Source organism: Rousettus aegyptiacus, unplaced genomic scaffold, assembly GCF_014176215.1.
Source record: "Rousettus aegyptiacus isolate mRouAeg1 unplaced genomic scaffold, mRouAeg1.p scaffold_m13_p_9, whole genome shotgun sequence".
NCBI classification, from domain to species: Eukaryota; Metazoa; Chordata; class Mammalia; order Chiroptera; family Pteropodidae; genus Rousettus; species Rousettus aegyptiacus.
In genome coordinates this window covers 16,779,412-16,798,348 of record NW_023416312.1, presented here as the reverse complement: position 1 = coordinate 16,798,348, position 18,937 = coordinate 16,779,412, and the positions used below count along the sequence as shown (strand labels likewise).

General features: G+C 38.3%; 1 protein-coding gene across 14 annotated transcripts in view; it reads left to right on the top strand.

The window, feature by feature from the left end:
- DMD (dystrophin) overlaps positions 1-18,937 on the top strand; it is a 2,254,165-nt gene that overhangs the window by 2,145,531 nt on the left and 89,697 nt on the right. For all 14 annotated transcript variants that reach the window (XM_036227218.1, XM_036227217.1, XM_016132668.2 and 11 more), the window contains 3 exons: positions 1,918-1,992; positions 14,523-14,724; positions 16,895-16,980. In XM_036227218.1, coding sequence (XP_036083111.1) covers positions 1,918-1,992; positions 14,523-14,724; positions 16,895-16,980 — 363 coding nt within the window. The remainder of the gene's footprint in view (positions 1-1,917; positions 1,993-14,522; positions 14,725-16,894; positions 16,981-18,937) is intronic.

The window sequence follows — 18,937 nt, the reverse complement described above, 5'->3', positions numbered from 1 at the left end:
GCTAATACATACATACATCATATCGTACTGTCCATGTGAGGATATTTTAAAACTCTTAACATCTACTAAGGCATAATTTAAACAATAAAGTGTATAATTTGAATTTTGACAAATCTATGTATTCATGTAACCTCCACACCAATCAAGATATGTAACATTTCAGTCAACTAAAAAATACCCTTGTGTTCTTTGTGGTCAGTTACCTATCCCCACCTTACCCCAGGCTGACAACTATCTGTCTTCTGTCACTGTAGGTGAGATTTGCCTTTTCTAGATTTCATATGAATGGAATCGAACAATATTTACTCTTTGTGTCTGGCTTCCTTTACCCAGCATTAAGTTTTTCAGATCAATTCACAGTGTTTCATTATCGGCAATTCTTTTTTATTGCAGAATAGTATCCCATTGTCTGACTGTACCACAATTTGTTTATTCATTCTCCTATTGGTTTGTTTCCAGTTTTTAGCTTTTATTGATAGAGCTACTATGGACATTCATGTACTCATCTTTTTGTGGACATGTTGCTATTTCTTTTGGGTAAATAAGACAGATAATATGCTTAGTTTTATAAGAAATTGCTAAACTTGTTTTCCAAAGTAGTCATACTATACTTCATTCCCACCAGCAATGTATGAGAGTTCCAGTTGCTCCACGTCCTTGCCAACATTTGGTATTGTCAGTCTTTTTTGTTTGTATGCTGAATATTTTAAAGCAAATTACAGACATCATTTTTCTTCCAATTTCAATTCAGGTTTTTATATTTGGTTTCTGCAAAGGCCATAAAGCTAATAATGTTGACTCAGGTGCCTTGGATATTAATTAAATTATTTCTCTTTCCTAACCCCCAATTAGAATTGGTGTTGTGGGTTCCAGTTGATTATGACAGTGAGTCATATTTGCCAGGATGTTTTCTTTTCTTTCTCTCTTTCGTTCATTTATTCATTGAGTCTGTTAATCAGTCCCCTTGCTATATTAGACCTACTTTTTTAGAGAGCAGTCATATATTATCACTAGGAAATATGACAAGTAGGAGACTAGAGTACTTGTTTTCAAGGAGCTATTTGGAAATGGATTCCTGAAACATAAAAACACAGAAACTCTAGAAAAAAATATAGCCCAGGGTATATCAAGACTTGCACAAACTTGAGTAGGATCATCATCTAAATATAGCTTCCTCCTAGGTAAGATGAGTTGAGGCTTGATACACAGGTCACTGTAAAAACCAGAGAAGCAGAAATTGTTGAGTTGTGAATCTGTGTTGAATATGAGAATGATTACTTCTTAGGATATAAACTAAATGTTTATTTTAGTCCCAATCATATTTTAAAATATATCATGCACATATATGTTGGATAATACTCAAAATGTTAACAATGCATATATTCAAATAATGGGGTTATGGATGATTTGTTTATTTGATTTTATATTTTCCATTAATTTTCAAGTTTTCCACAGTGAGCATTTTTAATTTGTGTAATCAAAAAAAAATAATGTTAAGTTGCTACTTGATTTTTGCTGAGTTCTATTTATTAGCTGTTTCAGTAATATACCCTTATTCTCTTTAATCATGAATACCAAAGATTCACTAAAATAGAGCCAAGATTACAATCTAGAAAAAAAATATTGTCCGTTTTTTCCCCTTGGGAACAAGAACTATGTGAATTCCCTGCAGGCTATGCCACTGTAGTACTTCATAGAAGTTAGCTTTCTTGATTGTCAAAGAGCAAAAAGATGTTTTGTTTTTTTCCCCCCCTACACTGACAGAATTCTACCTCCTAAAACTTGGGGCATATGCAAGAGATTTTTTTTTCCTAGCCTGTTTTTGTCGTTGCTGTAGTTGTTGGCAAATCATTGTGCGTTTTTGTCTGTGCTTTCTCATGAAATAACAAACGGTCTGTTTCCCGTTTTTTTCTTCAGCTGACCTGAATAATGTCAGGTTCTCAGCTTATAGGACCGCCATGAAACTCCGAAGACTGCAGAAGGCCCTTTGCTGTGAGTATTAACCAGTTCTTTTAATACTTGGTAGTTGCTCTTTAGGAGTATTTTCATTTGTAGAGGGGAGAAATAGCTGTCACAAATCTATTCATAACATAGAATTCATTTTTTTAAAAAAAAATATTTATTTTTTATGGTGACATTGCTTAATGAAATCTGGTAAGTTTCAGCTGTACACTTTAACAGTAAGGTATATATATATTTACACTGTGTGTTCACCTCCCATAGTTAGGTTTCTTTCGGTCACCACATATTTGATACCCTTTATCCTGTCTGCTTCCCCCCTCAGAATTCATTTTTTAGAAGTATCTTTGGCTTAGCATTATCCTAGATTATTTTGTTATATTATTTAGAATCATTCCTCTCACCATTCTTCAGCTACTGATATTACATCATTAAGATATTGATAATTTTTATTATTTTTTAACTAATGGCATTGGCATCCAGAATTATCTTTGAAACTTGAGTTATCTCCTCCATTCTACTTTTATTTCTTCTTACAAAATACATTTCATATTAGAAGTAGTAGTATTAGATTGCCTTATCTAAACCAAAGTTCGTATGTGTATGTTGTTTTTTAGCTTGAATGCTAATGTTCAGATGTATGCTGTGATAAAAGAAAGATGACAGGATTGTTTTTCTGCTTTTGCTAAATATCATACATCACTGGGAAAATTCCGAAGTGTTATTCAGCTCCGTCTTTTCATCAGATAGTTCACATAACTGTTATCAACAGAATAGATTATAGTATAATATTGAGTACCCATGTACGTTGATGACACGACCATGATACAAACAGGCACAGTCTCTACCCTGATGCAACTTACAGTATAATTAGGGGGATATACAGGGTGTCCGTAAGATGGAGACATAGGTGAATGTGTGTAAGATCTTCAAGAAAGCTACAATCTGTAAGAACGGAAGGAAGGGAAAGGGGAGGGAGAGGAAGGGATAGAAGGAAAGGAAGAAAAGAAGAAAGGGAAGGAAGGAAAGAAAGAGAGAGAGGAAGGGAGGGAGAGGGAGAGAGAGAGAGAAAGAGATATTGTTTCTATTACCAGGCATTATGGGCACCTTGAGGAAAAGTGAAGAGACAATTTCAGAAACATGTATTTATTTAGTCATGCAACAGTGGAAGAATGGAATACTGTGAAGGCAGCTAGTTGTGTGTGTGGGGGGGGTGTGTGCAAAGAAGGTTTGCCTGAAGAGGTGATATCTAGGCTATGTGAGTCCAGAAGGGTAAATAGAGTTCACTTTAGGAAGAGTGCGCTCAGGCGTGGAGTCTAGAGACACATTTAAGAACTGAAAATACTTAAGCATGGCTAAAGCACAGAGTTCCAGGAGGGGCTATGGTGAAATATTTGGCTTGAGAGAAAAGTGGGAAGCAGATGGTGAAAGGCTTTTTAAACTTAAAGAATTTAGAGGTCATTGGGGAGCCATGCAAGGGGATGACATGATGGGGTTTTCATTTAGAAAAATCATTCTGGCTGTGGAATAGAGCATGGATTGAGGGGTGGGGGAAGTGTTCAATTGACAGGAGAGAGACTTGTTGAGAAGTTTCAGCAATCTAAACCAGCAACATGGTGGCCTGAATTGGTAAAGTAGGAATGGAGATAAGTGGGGAGAATTGAGAAATATTTGATAGTCCTTAGTGATGAATTAGACATGGTGAGTAAGGAGGAATCAAGGAAGATACTTAGGTTCTCAGCTGGGATGAGTGGTGGACTTGCCCATTAGAGCTGTACATAAAGCTTTGGTGCTCGGGACAAATATACAAGCGATATTTAGGAATCATTAGCATGTGGATGCTCAGTGAGAGCATGGAGGAAGAAAAGAGTATTTAGTATTTCGGACAGAGGGTGAACCGTGTACAGAGGGGACTACAAAAGAATGGTCAGAGCAGGAGAAGGAAAATACGGAAAGGGTAAGTACTACATACTTCATGGGAAGAAAGAAGGGGCCTGCTATCGTTTGTACTATACAATGCTGCTGGGAGCTCAGGATGAAAGCTGGCAAAAGTGTTCATTGGATTTAATAACTAAGGAGGTCCTTAGTAACTTGGGTGAAATTTTACAGGCATGGTAGAGGTGGTGAAATGGGCTTATGAGTTTATCAAAGGCGGGGATGTAAAGATGGTTGGTATGGACAATTCTTGGATAAGTTTAGTTGTGAAGGAGAGGGAAGAGGGATGGTAGTTACCTGGAAGGGGCTGAGGAGTTAATGAAGTATACATACATATAAGTTGAGAGATACTTGAGTGTATTTAAATGAACATGAGAGAAGAGAGGACAATATCGAAATTATTGGCTCAAGAAGAGCTAATAAAAAATGAAGTTTCATAGGATAGGAGCACGTAACCCAGAGTCCAGGAGAGGGAAGGGGCACCTCACCTCTCTTCCACTGTAGCTAGCGGTACCAATGAAAGGATTGTACAGGGCCAGTTAAGTAAGGAGACCTGGTGGCAGGAAGGTGATGGATGTCACCAGGTTTCTATTTTCTCTGTGAAAGTGGCGGGAGAGTTTCTGTGCTGCAATTAACAGCGGAAGGTGATGAAATTGAGGGTGGGCTTACCTTTGTGGAGAATTAGAGAGGGCTAATTTGAGAAGCAGCATTCTGGAGCCCAGAGTCAACTGAGCATCTCACAGCAGCCCCAATCTGCAGGGGTGGAGTATTGCTCCAAGCACACTCAGCAGTCAGGAGCTGAATACTTCTGCCCCAGGGTGGGCAGAAGACACCTGGGCAAGAGACATGAGGATTTGGGCAAAAGATGGGTAGGTCGTTAAAGTGATGTCTGTCAAGCCCAAGTTGGGTATGAGAAGCTATGGATTCAGGTGGGAGTTGGTAATTAGGAGGTAGGGGGATCAAGAACCTAACTGCTCAGGCAGATGGAGGAAGGCCAGGAATGTGTCGTCAGAGAATAGCATAGCTAGGCAGTGTTTCAGAAGTGGAGCAGTTCCGGGTTAGATTAGGTCTAGGACACAACCGTTTGAGTGGGTGGCCGAGGTGGAGCAGATGTGAGTTTCCATGGAAAATAGGAAGTTAAAGAACTGAGAAGCTGGAATAATGCACAAGTCATCCATGCCATGCCATTGTTGGAATCATTCAGAATTGGAGCTGGTACTGGGGAAGAGAGAAGGATGGTGAACTCTGGCTGCCAGTCTTCAGGAATGAAGGGGTCTGACTCAGGGAGTCTGCAGAGGCCAGCAATAGGATGGTCAAGGAAGACCATTGGCAAGTGATTTTTTTAAAATGGAGATGGAGAAGAAAGATCTTAGAAGTGGAGTTATTTAGAAGGCAAGGGTAGATTTTTCTTCTTCATCTTGGTCTCTCCAATGCTTAGCAGAAAGCCTGGCACTGAGTACAGTTTAATACATTTTCATGGAGTGAATGCATGACTGAAAGTAAATTTAGGTTTTTATTTCCTTATAGCTTATAGTCTGAAGCTATCATTTTTCAGATATATAGCTGCCAAGTTTAAGTGGCTTTTAAAGGACTCTCCAGGTTTAGGATTTTCCTTAGTGACCTGTTAATGTACCAGAGCTGGAGAGAAGCAGTTTGGGGTGGGTGGGGCAGAGTCAGAGGGCTGGATGGAGAAAGTCTTCTGCTTTTTTTTCTTCTATCCCTGTCCCATCGTAGAGATACTGCTTTCCAATGATAATGGGGTAATTATGAACTATTTACTACAGAGTGCTATTGTATATATAGTGTATTCCGATGAGATCTTAAACGTTCAAAAGAGATAATCAGCCGTTCCAGGTAATACTATGAAAAAGGCCGGAAATAGAATAGATTAGAAAACTTAACAGTGACTATCCCATTCCATAATAGTCCTTTTGACCTTGGATTTAGCATTATTCAGTTCTCTGTTAAAAAAATAATTCTATTCACGTATGCCTCATTGTCTATCATTTCAATTTATGTTAAAATTTCCGATATAAACATTGGAGAAACAGGGATATTTGATTTTATAAAAAAATTTGACCATTTCAGGTTATATAACCTTGTAATAAAGTTAAGCTCTGAATGTAGAATGTAGACTTTTCACATTTAAATAAATTTGAAATTCTCAGCATTTCCTTTCTGGGAATGACTTTCCTCATATCTGAAAAAGGTTTAGGTATAACAACATTAAGGGTATTTATCTAAATTAAGCACTGGAGTCTCAAGAATGATAGAGGAGGGTTCCATGGGTAGCATGAATGTAGAATGAAGAGTTCACTAATCCTTTTATTACTGAAAACGTGTATGGTCACGTTACTTAACTGTTCAGTCGATGATTTAAGGATTTCCTTTTAATTTTATATTTGCTTAGGTTGATCTTCCGGCCTTTTTGTCATTTCTGTGCCTGCAAAGTCATGATAAAGAGCTATTGTGGTACAGGCAAATAAAACTTGTCCTGTCTAGCTTTTCCAACCTAAGGTCGCTTCTACTAACTCCTACTTTAATGAAAATTAATGATATTATCTCAATGATTTCCTGGTGCCAGTGAAGAGTTTGAATTACAGATACCTTAGAAAATATGCAGTGCTGCCTCCATTAAAGCATTTGGTCCTATTTTTTTGACTTAACATCAAAGCTTCAGTATTGCAGAAACTCGAGTAACACAATTTTATCCACTATAGAGAATTTTCTATATAAGTCAATAACATCACCATTGGCATATAATGCCCCCAGTTTGTAACTGGTTTAATGTTGTATGACTCCATACTGCCTTTCAATGCATTGTGAGTGAAAATTAAACTTGACAGAAAAGCAGAGACAAAGAGGAAATCTTGGTAAGAAGGATTTATAAACTGGTTCACAAGGCTGATACCCCATTGAAAGTTATGAGGAAGATAATCTCAATTTTATCTTTCCCCTTCTGTAGTTTCCGATGGCATCCTATAGGTGTGTGGCTTCGAAAATTAAAAATATAGCCAACTTCTCAGCACAGAAATAAAAATGCACTTAAAGCATGTGAATCTAGTTTATTAGTGTGTAGTAGGTTGGAGAGAACCCAAACTGTAGGGCTAAATATATACTCCAGTTGATAAATGTGACAAATACTCTGCAAACAAGAAAGAGAACAATTTACTTTTGTTCAGCAACTAAATCACACAGTAGAGAGATTGTGTATAGCCTGGAGTTGTCTGAATAAAGGTACACCCTCACCATAACAAACCCAGTGGAAAATGTGCTCCCTTCTTGGTAAATGCACCTGACCTTTGAGAGTGAACTTAGGGTGGCATTAGACAGGGTTCAGTTGCTAAGACTCACAGGACCCACAATGGCATGGCTTACAAATACAGTCTCTTGCAGGAAAAGGCTACACTAAGGTAACAGCATGAAAGTCAGGATGTGGATCCACAGCCTCATCGCCAGTGGGCCTGAGAGGCCCATGTAATTATTTTGTCCCTCCCCCACAAAAACCTTTTACCATATACTATGTATTATTTTTCCCATAGGTTAGAAGCCAGGTCTCTGATATTTCAGAATATTTTGAGGACAGAAGCAAACTAATTTTCTTAGCTTACCTGGTTTGAAAGGTATTAGTGCCCAAAGGGAGGGGTCTTATTGATACAGGACAGGGCAGATTTCCCAGGGGAGAGGGGGAGATCAAGCCCTGTATGAGAAAAGAAGAGGGTCTTTTGGTGGAGAGTGTAGAAAGAATTCAACACACATGGCCAAGTTAGAGTCAACAGGAAAGTTTATTAGCAAACCACAGACGGAGTGTGGTCTCCTCTCAGAGGCAGAGAGTGGAAGGGACAGTGAGAGAGACAGAATAAAGTCACTGCGAGGGGCAGTGAAACAGAGACCTGGAAAGGCAGTGAGAGACGAGGGACCCTGAGTGTTCATGGAATTCAGTTTGTATCTTTCTTTAGTTCCTATTTCCTTTGATATGGACATACAGTGAGGAAGGGGAAGGGGATGAGTATGTAGTGCTAAAAGCCCAGTGGCTGGCAGTTCTCAGCCTTTGAGCCATAGGTTCCCCATGGTATTAGCCGTAGGGAGTGACTCTTGGTTCCTGGTTCCCTTTCACAGGTGTGGGGAATGGGTTGTTATCAATCCCAGCGGAAATCTTCTTTTGTTCTGCAGGTGTCTTCCTGGCCTGGCTGCAGGGCTGATCAGCACATTGTAGTCTCTGAATGTGACTCAATTAACATTTCAATTCTCTTGCCTCTTTCAAGAGGGGACACATCTCTCCCAGGGAAGCTCTGTAGTCCTCTTTAAAATTTATCCAGTAACCATGAGTTGCACATTAGGGAAGGAATGGTTGGCCTTCAGTCATGGTGCTGAAGCTGCAGCACCTCGCAGGTTCCATTCTTCCAGTCATCTTTGGTCCCCTTTCCAGTTATCATTTCTAGGAAGCTTGCCATCTTCAACCTTCTTCCTGTAATCAGGTGCCCTTGAAGTGCTCTCTTTGCACCAGGAGGTCTTTGCCATCAGTTATCTTTTCTCATTCCTTCAATCCATGCGGAATTCTTGCACTTATCTTACACTTAACATCATGTTTTTAGAGTATTACTAGCCTTTGAGACTCTTAGTAGTAGCCCAGTCCAAGGACTACTGGATATGGCACTGAATAAGGAAGTTGAAACTTACACCTGTAAGTTCCCAGCTTGAGTTATCTTTTTAATTGTAATTTGTCTCATGTGTAGCCCATTTCTTAAAAGTGATAGTTGCCCAGGTTCCTTTGGTTGGAACTCCACCTGCAGGCCAGAGAGGGTGAAGCTCTGCAGAATGAGATTCTGAACTTATTTGAGCTTTTGCTAATGCAACCAAGGAATTGAATTTTTAGCAGACCTGCCATCAGTTTGCAGTTCCCTTCTAATGTATTTTGTTTAGATCCTGAAGTTAAGACTTACCATTTCCAGATGCCACTAGAAAGTTGTTTTTATAAATAACTGATTTCAAAGCCTCTGTGCCACTTTAAATCAATGGTAGCTTGGCAGTGGTTCATTTTCATCCCTTTCATTAGAATCATCCCTTTTTCTTTTTAAAAAATGCCCTTAGCCCAGCAGTCCCCAACCTTTTTGGCACCAGGGACCGGTGCTCCTATGAGAATCTAATGTATGATGATAGCTATATAATGAGGCGGAGCTGAGGCGGTGATGCTGGAGCTGGGGAGCAGCTGCAAATACAGATGAAGCTTCGCTTGCTCACCCATCAGTTACCTCTTGCCGTGCGGCCTGTTCCTAACATGCCACAGACCAGTACTCAGTACTGGGCTTTGTCCTGGGAACTGGAAACCCCTGCCTAAGCCGTATTTTTAGCCAAGAATGAGTCGGGGGTTTTCTACACAGCCTCACTTCTGACATTCATTGCACTGGCAGTGGCAGTTAAGGCTTCGTTGCTAAAGAACACTCAGCCCAAATGATGATGCTTAAAAATCTACATTTCATTGCCGGAAAAGGCTACAGTTATACAAACATTAAAACGAGGAGGATATGCATCACAACCACAGGCTGCCTCACAGCGCAGGGTCTGGAGAAGCCAGATACAAGCTCTAAGAGCCGTATCTGTATAAGGGTCACACTAGTGTACACTGTCTCTCTTGTATTGAGGACCACTGATGTGAGCACAAACCACTTTGGAAAACAGGAAGCACATGTTGAAGTCTTAACCAGAGTTTCTTGTAGCCTTTTGGTAACCTGAGCTTATTCTTCCTACATAGCTACTCTCAAACCCAGTGGCCTCCATGGGTCTCACCAAGACCAGGTAAAAATGGCCAGTGTTGCCGCTAGCAATAAACAATAGTGGTAACATGTAACCTGTGGCTACACAAAAAGTCATTTCTTTTCATTGTTTTGATCAAGGCTCTGCATTATTCAGCTGTTCTAGCAAAAAAAAAAAAACTCATGCCCAACTCCAGAGTCTTTGAGATTAACCCTCACAGCACAGATAACGACATCAAAGTCCACTGACTTTCTTGTTAGGCAGAGATTTGCTTGGAAAGTCTTTTATCCTAAGGTGTAAGCTGCCTATAGAGTGAGTTGGTGTGATGTCAACAGCAGCCTTCTCTTCCCGCAGTTGCTTTCTGCTGCCTGGGCAAAAAAAAAAAAAAAAAGTCAGCAAACACATAGCAGTTATCTCACTACAGCATCCCTCTGTCTCTGCACTAATTAGGTTACAGGATTATTTCTATATTAACACCGAGTCTTCACATTGACCCTTGGGATGAGCTTGGGGTCGTTATGGGCACCGTGGGACTTATTCTAACCAACTTTTTATAGTGCTTTTCTTTTCTCCTGCTGTTGTCACTAGCAGGTAATGAGGAATGGTTTTCTTTGTCAGTAAAGTCTATAAGGACACCTTTGGCCACCCCCTTTCAGCTTTTCAGTATGTGCCTCCCAGAGGAATTGGAAATTCCCAGTGTCCTACCTTAACACCCACAGCAAATCTTCTTTATCTCTGGTCGTGGTTTTCTCAACCGCAAAGTGATTCTAAAGGAGGTTTCTAGCTCTCAAAACCTATGATTCTGTAAAAGACTAAAAAAAAAATCTGTCTCACCTCCTCGCTTGTGGCATATGGAGAGGAATAGAGTTAGCATTTGAACTTAGAATGTTGAGAGGATGATTACGCACAACCAGAGCCTCAGGAACCTGTGTTTAAGTCCTCGCCCTCCATTTTTTGCTTTGCCAGCATAGCAAAGCAGATACTGGAGAGCCGGTCGTTTCTGTCCTGTCCCCACCCGCCCTCACCCTTGGCCCTCATGCATCAAGAGCACCACCAAATGGTCCCTATTCTTTCAATGACATCAAAACCTACGTAATGGCATTCTCTACTATAAAAATTATTTTTGAAAGAGGGTATATTAGAACATACTTGTGTTTTTATATAGCTTTAAAATATATTCCCTAGAGAATATACTTGATTTTACACACACACACACACACACACACACACACACACACACCCCAAATGGAAAGTCCTAGCTTGAGGTAAAAGAATAGTTTCACACAGTTGTCTGCTGGTTGTTTGTCGAGGTTTCTAGAAACAGCTAATCATAGCATTTATTATTTCTGGTAGCCAGGACATGGAAACAACCGAAGTGTCCTATGATAGATGGCTGGCTAAAGAAGCTATGCTACATATATACAATGGAATAGTACTCAGCCGCAAGAAGAGATGAAATACTGCCACTTACGACAACATGGATGGACCTCGAGATAATCATGCTAAGCAAAATAAGCCAGACAGAAAACGTTGAAAACCATGTGATATCATTTATATGTGGGATATAAACCTAAAAGCAACAAATGAATAGGACAGAGTCTCGTGGACATGGACTATAGACTAGTGGTTACCAGAGGGTAGAGGGTGGGGGGAGTGGGGAGGTAGATAGGATAAAAAGGGGTCGAATATGTGGTGACAGAAAAAAAAATATAACTGTGAGAGGGGAACACACAATAGAATATACATGCGCCTTACTGCTGAATTATATACCTGAAACTTACTGGATTCCATTAACCAATGCGAATAAACAAACAAACAAACAAATAAATAAATTATTTTAAAGAAGAAAAAACAGCTAATCATTATATTTAATGTTTCATCAAAAAAATCTCAATATATTCTTTAAGATGTTCCTTTTGAACAGTTCAGTGTATGACTGTCGTGTGGCAATTAAATTGTCCCTATTGATTTTTTTCCCACCTCTTCCAAGTCCATAATACCAGCTGCGCATACCTAAACAGAAGTCTTTTAAAAATTGTTTCATGAAAGTGGAATTCTATTTGATATGTTCGTTTTGGGAAGTGTGTCCTTCAGTCTTCTGTGATGGATCGTGCTTGTATTAAACCACATCTGGTTTTAGCAGAGTACTCTGCTTAGTATTTCTCTCCTAACTATGTCATCTTTTGCGCCTGTTATTTCAGAGCAATTGTTCTGCTTCCTCTGGAGCTATTTATACTCCAAATTTTCTATTCTGTGTGTTACCCATTCACCTGTACATGGATAAGAGTAGACCCGACAAAAAAGAAATTCATGCAATTTTGCTGTCTCTTTGTTTGTTTCCATCACACAGGTAAATTAGACTCAATACAAAAGTGAGTCTAAAAATTCTAACTTGTTAATTCTTATGCCCTTAGATATAAAGCAGAAATATTTTTAATGATTTAGGCAGAGTAACAAAAAATAATAGAAAAACTTAAAACCTCCCATAGCCACCTTCAGTATCAAAGAAACATGTTGGAAATATTGGTATTTAAAAGAAATCCATTCCTTTCTTCCGTTAATGGAAATGGTTTGCTGTACTAACACATGTTCTCAGTACCTGCACCTGAAAATGTGCTCTTAGAAGAAGTACACAGAAGAGAAAAATCAAAGTTCGAATCTTTCGTCTCCGTACCTCTCCCCAGTCTCCCATGCAGTCCCCAGTGGCCTTTCCCTCCTCGCGTCCTCCTGCCTGCTTGTTTTTTGTTTTTTATTAATACTTTATTCTTTTTCATACCTACCCTCCTCTCAAATCAAGTTACGTTTTGTTCCGTCACTTTCAGCAAAGTCTCAACTTCCATGTAAAGAGGTCATTTATTTATCTTAAGCATATTTTTAAGCTAAAGGAGTGGGGGGCCTGTAGGGTAGCAAAATGTGCCACCCCAAAATGTGTCTCTTTAGCTTGTGGAATACTTCAAGCTGAAAACATTCAAGGCCCAAAAGACTCAGGAAGAACCTATGACCTTCTCTCTAAGCACCTAAAAGAATTTAAATGGACTATATGCTCCAGCAAGGGAGCTATCATCACAGATAATTATAACCTAATATGAACTTGTGTGTGATAGGGAGGGACCTAGCAAGGCCCATTTGGTCAAAGTCCTCTCTGTGTCCCACTGTTTCTGTATGGCCCAGCAAACACCAGTTTATTAAAAGTTAATACTTTTAATCTTCCCGTGAATTACCTTATTTCCCTTTAAAGTTCCAGACCTGTGCTTTCTCCTTAGTCCAGAATGACACAAATACCTCATTTTGCCTTACTGTCTTTGGAATTTTCATGTTTGTGTGGATTTCCCTTATGTATGAAATTAAATTGTTTTTTCTCCTTCCTACTTATCCGTCTTATATTAATCTAATTATTTGACCAGCCAGAAGAACTTAGAAGGGTAGAGAATTTTTTTTCCTTCCCAACAGCCTTTGCTTTGATAGGATGAGTGCTCATCCAGGGTATTTTATGAAAACAGGCACATGGGAACACAGAGCTTTACTCGCTGGGATGAAAGACAAAGGAAAAAACCCTCCTATTTCCACCACCAGGTCTCCTTCATGCTTCCAGGGAAACTTCCAAAGTTACTATTTTCCTTTTTAAAAAGAGAAAAACATATACTACACAGGTATTAACCTACGTAGGTATTAACCATTATTTTGGGGGTTTTCCCCCTTTAACATTAAAGCTTTAAATTCGCATCTGTTTAGTATTGGGCAAGTCGTTTACTGGCTGGGATGGCCATTGTTTACTTGCAGTTACATTTATAATCGAATTGCCTCTTTCCCCTAAATGCAGGAGAGATTTACTTAATTACCATTGATTCTTTCTCTCAAAGGACTAAGAATTCAGACCAGAGCTTAGGTGTATAAGGTATTATAAAAACATGTTGTTGCATTTCCAATTTAGCTAATAAATTGGCTTTAGAAAAAAACATCTTTTCGTGACACTTGGGAGTAAAGCTTGCAATTTGCTGATGTTGGACAAAGTTGAGATTTTACTTTTGTCTTTCGGCGTATGATTAAATACCACCTGCAATCAAAGGAACCCTCCCGTCCGACCAACACACACACACACACACACACACACACACACTCTCTCTCTCTCTCTCTCTCTCTCTCTCTCTCTCTCTCTCTCTCTCTCTCTCTCTCTCTCTCTCATAAAGTTCTTAGAGGACTTGAAAATAGAATGTAAAATACAATTTGAAGGTGAAAGGAGTTAAATAAGTGAGCCTCAGGTCTGAAAGCTGGATAGATTATGCAGTTACTTTAGTTTGCCTGTGGAAAATTTTAGTGAAGCTGATTATTTTTTTCACCTGATATTAAGGTAGCGGAGAGATTGTGAGGTGACTGATACTTCAAGGAGAAAAATGATTAATGATTATAAATGCATAGCTCGAAATAGAGTTTACACAACCCTAATCACACTGACCTTCTGTAATACTAATATAAGAAAGTATTATCAGGAACTCTTTCAAAATCTCTAGTAAAATCGTTTTTTCCCCCTTATTCATTTGGAAAGGACTCGATTTATATAGAACACGATAGGTTCCCTTAACTCTCAAATAGTCCCCAATCCTTCAAGAGTGGGAACTGTCTCTTCACCCACGTCTTTACCCAGTCAGTGCCAGTAAGATGTGATAATAACCTCCAATCTTGAAAGTTCATCAAATTTATCAAACTTAGAGCTAAAGGGTGAAAACAAAACACTTTAAAAGAGGGTAGGATCTGGTTTCAGTGTTTACTAAAGGGTACGAGACAACACTACAGGGATTCTCAGAGGAAAAGGAAATACAGTGAAAAGAGGGTTTCCCCCCTTTTGGATCACTTGTGGTCTTCTCTGGCTTTTGCAGTGGATCTCTTGAGCCTGTCAGCTGCATGTGATGCCCTGGAGCAACACAACCTCAAGCAAAATGACCAGCCCATGGACATCTTGCAGATCATTAATTGTTTGACCACTATTTATGATCGCCTGGAGCAAGAGCACAACAATCTGGTCAACGTCCCTCTCTGCGTGGATATGTGTCTCAACTGGCTGCTGAATGTTTATGACACGTATGTATGGCAAGCTTATTTTTCAGAGTCTGTCACAGGAGGCTTAGTTTATAGAATGGTGACGGTTTAATTAGTATCACAACAGGCCCCCAGTCTAGAAATATGGTCCTCTGGATGAAAAGTTTTATGAAGCCGTGTGACCTAATGCTGTCCCTGCAATAAATCATTTTTGCTTTTATGAGAACTGAAAAATATTTTGAGGTAAGAGCTTGAACTCAGATTGCTTTTAGAGTAGGAAACAAAACCCTGAGATATTCATTTTTCAAATAGAACCAAAAAAATAGTAGAATGAGTCAATATGTAGCCATTGGTTCTTTCTCTTTCTTGCTTGTGTATTTTGAATTCCTCCATCCACTGCAAGGATGCTCCTTCTCACAGGCAGAAATGGATGTGCTCCTGGAGATGCTGGCACACCAGTCACCGGATCTGAATAGTGTTATCTGATACTCGGGAGATTTTTGCAGAAGAGTGTGAATTGATAAGCCAAACAAATTAAAATAAGCCCTTAATGCAGCAAATTTGCTCCTCAAACTGAAGAAGTTTTTGTTTTTGTTTTTTTATAAGGTTTTACAAAGTTTCAGTTTGGCATGTCTCTTCATCTCTCCCAGAGAGTACCTGTTTATTTCTTTGAGATGGTGCACAGACAGGAGAGATCCCCAGTTCTGATTTTTGTCTTAAGATTAATGAAGACAGTTGAGCAAGGAGGCAGAAGGAATTGGTCTTAATTTTTTTGACTGAATTCTACTTAGACCTCAGAATTATTACATGTCTCATTTTACATATCAACCAGACATATCCCCATTTGGAAATCTGGGAAGGTTTTCTAAAAGGAGTTGCATATCAACTATTTTGCCTTTTGCCTTTGTTTTAGATTTCTATCACCTCCCTCCTTTCTTTTGTTATTTTGATAAGGTATTGCTTTGTAAATTCTAAGATCACCTGACTATTGAATTCTGATCATTATTTACCAAGCCCTGGAACATACTGGATTTTAATTGTGGATGACACTTAATTTGCTTTGATAAGGGTTTGTATTCAGATCTTCCCTCAAATAAATTTTAGCACCATTTCTTTTGCAGATTATATATGAATGAATGGATTCTGGTATCTCACTTCCTTTCTGCCTGCCTGAAAATTATTTGGGGACAATTTAATTCCTTGAGGACCGGAGTTACTGTATAAAGTTTATTTGTTAAACTGATTTGCTTTTTAAAGAGAGAGGGAAAGATAATATCTTCCAATGATAATTTTGTTAATGCATTAGGATCCAGGACTTCTGTTTGACTAAGGGATTTAGAAAATTGTACCAGTTGAAAATTGAGCATATTGTTCACCAAAAATAACCACAGTTGGGACTTATCCTTTGTCATTTCAAAGTGCTAGTTGAGAGAATTAGTCTACATTTTTTTTAACCAGCATCTAAGGTTCAGTTGTTTTCCATAACAAAATAAAAGCTGAAAATTATTGAAAGACCTTTTCATTCTTTTTATTTTTCCCAGATATATAATGAACTTGTTAATAAATTTGTCATGTGGAATGCATGATTTCAGCTTTATATGTAAACTGAAAATGTATATATAGTAAAACACTGATTTACTAATAGGTTTTTTGAATGCTCTCTAATAGAGTTATATCGTATTTTCTTGTGGAGATAAACATTCTTATATGTCGTGTGGCCTGAAGTGGTTAATTTTCTTTCCAATAAGGACAATCCGATGAAAACCTACAAGAGTTTTGAAGAGGGCATAGCAGTTAGTTGCTGGTAATTTGGGTGGGGAAGGAGTTCAGTAACCAAAGTAGGTAATTTGCTTCAGTAACCAAAATAGCTTAATGCTTAGTAGTAGTTCCTCCACTTACTAACTTAAACCCAGGTGGCTCTCCATGGATGAATAGAAGGATATTTTTCCTGTTCTGTAGAGCCAGTCTTACAGTTTAAGTAAAGACTTTTAAAAATTGGAAACTTGGTAAATATTCATTGGTTAAGTTGGTCAGATTTCCATCACATTCTCAAGTCATCGGCCAAATCGATAATGAACTCAGAAAAGTTCTTAATCTTCGTAAAACAGTGGTCAATAAAGTTCCCACATTCACATTTTTTTCTTAGCTATTAACTATTTACCATCTAAGTAAAGTGTCAGTAATTGTTGTCTGGTTTGATTATTCCTGATAGGGGGCGAACAGGGAGGATCCGGGTCCTGTCTTTTAAAACTGGCATCATTTCTCTGTGTAAAGCACATTTGGAAGACAAGTACAGATGTAAGTCATGTATATTAACTCTGTATTTTTTTATTAATGTTGACTAATTACCCTCTGCTCTAGATGGGGAATGACATAGTGTTCTTACTTGACAGCAGGTTCTTCATGTAAGATGTAGAACTGCTTTTAGGGTGTCATAAAACATGGTTTGTGCTGTTCTCTGTCAGACATTAAATTGCAGGTGTTTAAATAGAGAATGAGGATTAACTTCTTCAGTCCGAGTATTATTTTCCATAACGTTGACTGCATCTGAATAAAACACATGTTCCTAGGGGATAAAGCCTGATTTCCTAACCCCTTTGTATAAGTCAGAAAAATAAATGTGAAGGTTTAATCCGTGCTCTTCTGTAGTCTTTGGATTCTTATTTAAAGAGTACTATCTGGCATTCATGTTCAAGGAGCATTGTTTATTTTATAATCATCTTACTGCAAGGTGTACTGACATAGCCAGTTCTGTGACGTGACTTACATTTTATTATTTGAGAGGCAGATAGCTTGCCATTTTTTTTACATGATAAATATCACCTTATAGCATTTCCTATTGATTAGCCATTGGGTTCTTCTGCTTAAAATTTGTAAATCCAAATTAAAAAGCAAATGCTAGCGGAGTGATGGTTGACATAACTAAGTAACCATCATTCCTGCAGTGAAGGACTGTATGTGTTTTCCCCTTTAAATGCTTTTAAGAAATCTTTTCCGTAGGAATATTAAAGAAACCTATCTATTTTGTCTTTTCTCTTTTCCCCTAAGGCCTAGCCACATAGGGATGAGGAGATGGCTGAGCTTAAGGACAGGCAGGAGATAAAAGAGATTAAATTCCTCCAAAGCCACTATGTGTCCTACTGCTCATTCCCCCCCCCAGGAGAAAGCCTCAGAATACACAAGCCTTTTTGCTCTGACTTTTATGTAGTTTGTACTTGAGTTTTCTCATCCTAAGAACTAAAGTGAAATAACTGAACAGATTTTGTTAACCATTTAAAAATGTATTTTGGATAAAATACAATCTTTCTGTGTTTTTTTTACCTTTAAATATTGTAGTTAGTTATTGTATGTTAGCTTATAATCTAACCTTATCATTGGTATAGTACCAGCACATAGTAATATTAAATTGAATCATCAAGGGAGTTTTGAGCCCGTGTTTCAAATAACTACTAAGAGGGAATGTGTTTTGAGGTTGGTGAAACAAAAATATTAACTTCAAACTGGGATATTTGAAAATAATTTATAATTTGGAAAAAAAGTCTATGTATACATATTAGAGAGACAATGAAAGGCAGTGTGTGTAATATCATTTTTTGTTATTGCTATCTTAGATATCTTGTTAAAAATATTTAACTTCTTAGAGTTTAAAGGGTGCTTATGAGTAGGAAAAGCTTTCTTGGATTTGCTTTTGGGGGCAGATTTTATTTGAATACAAGGTTAAAATAATTTTATTTCTCAGAACAAAACATACGTTGCAAGTGTTTGGTCTGTACATTTATTCTGTGAACCCACATATATTGGACACCTGCTATCCACCAGGTACTACTGTTCTTCTCTAGAGACTTCTGGCCCACAGTTGACCAAGCTAGGGACCCTGCTCTCAAGGGTATGTCATTATTCATCAAAAAAAACAGACACATATGAAATTGGTGACAATGTAAAGTGATATGAGCTGATTATAAATATGTACAGCATCCTGTGGGAACACATACAAGAAACTATCTTTTATGACTTCATAAAGAAGTCCCAATTTTGGTACATTTTTGAATCTCTAATGTCCAAAGCTTATGGTGCTTCGGGCTAGTTATCTGGTTTTTAATGCTAAAGCAGTTATTTTATTATAGTGGTTATGTCCTGTATATAAACTATTTCCCAAAGAATTGTGTTCTGGCTTAGGAAAAATTCAGATGTCAGGACTGTATGTAAACTCACTTCTTGCAGGGCTGTAGTTTATTTAAAAATTGTCACACTTCAC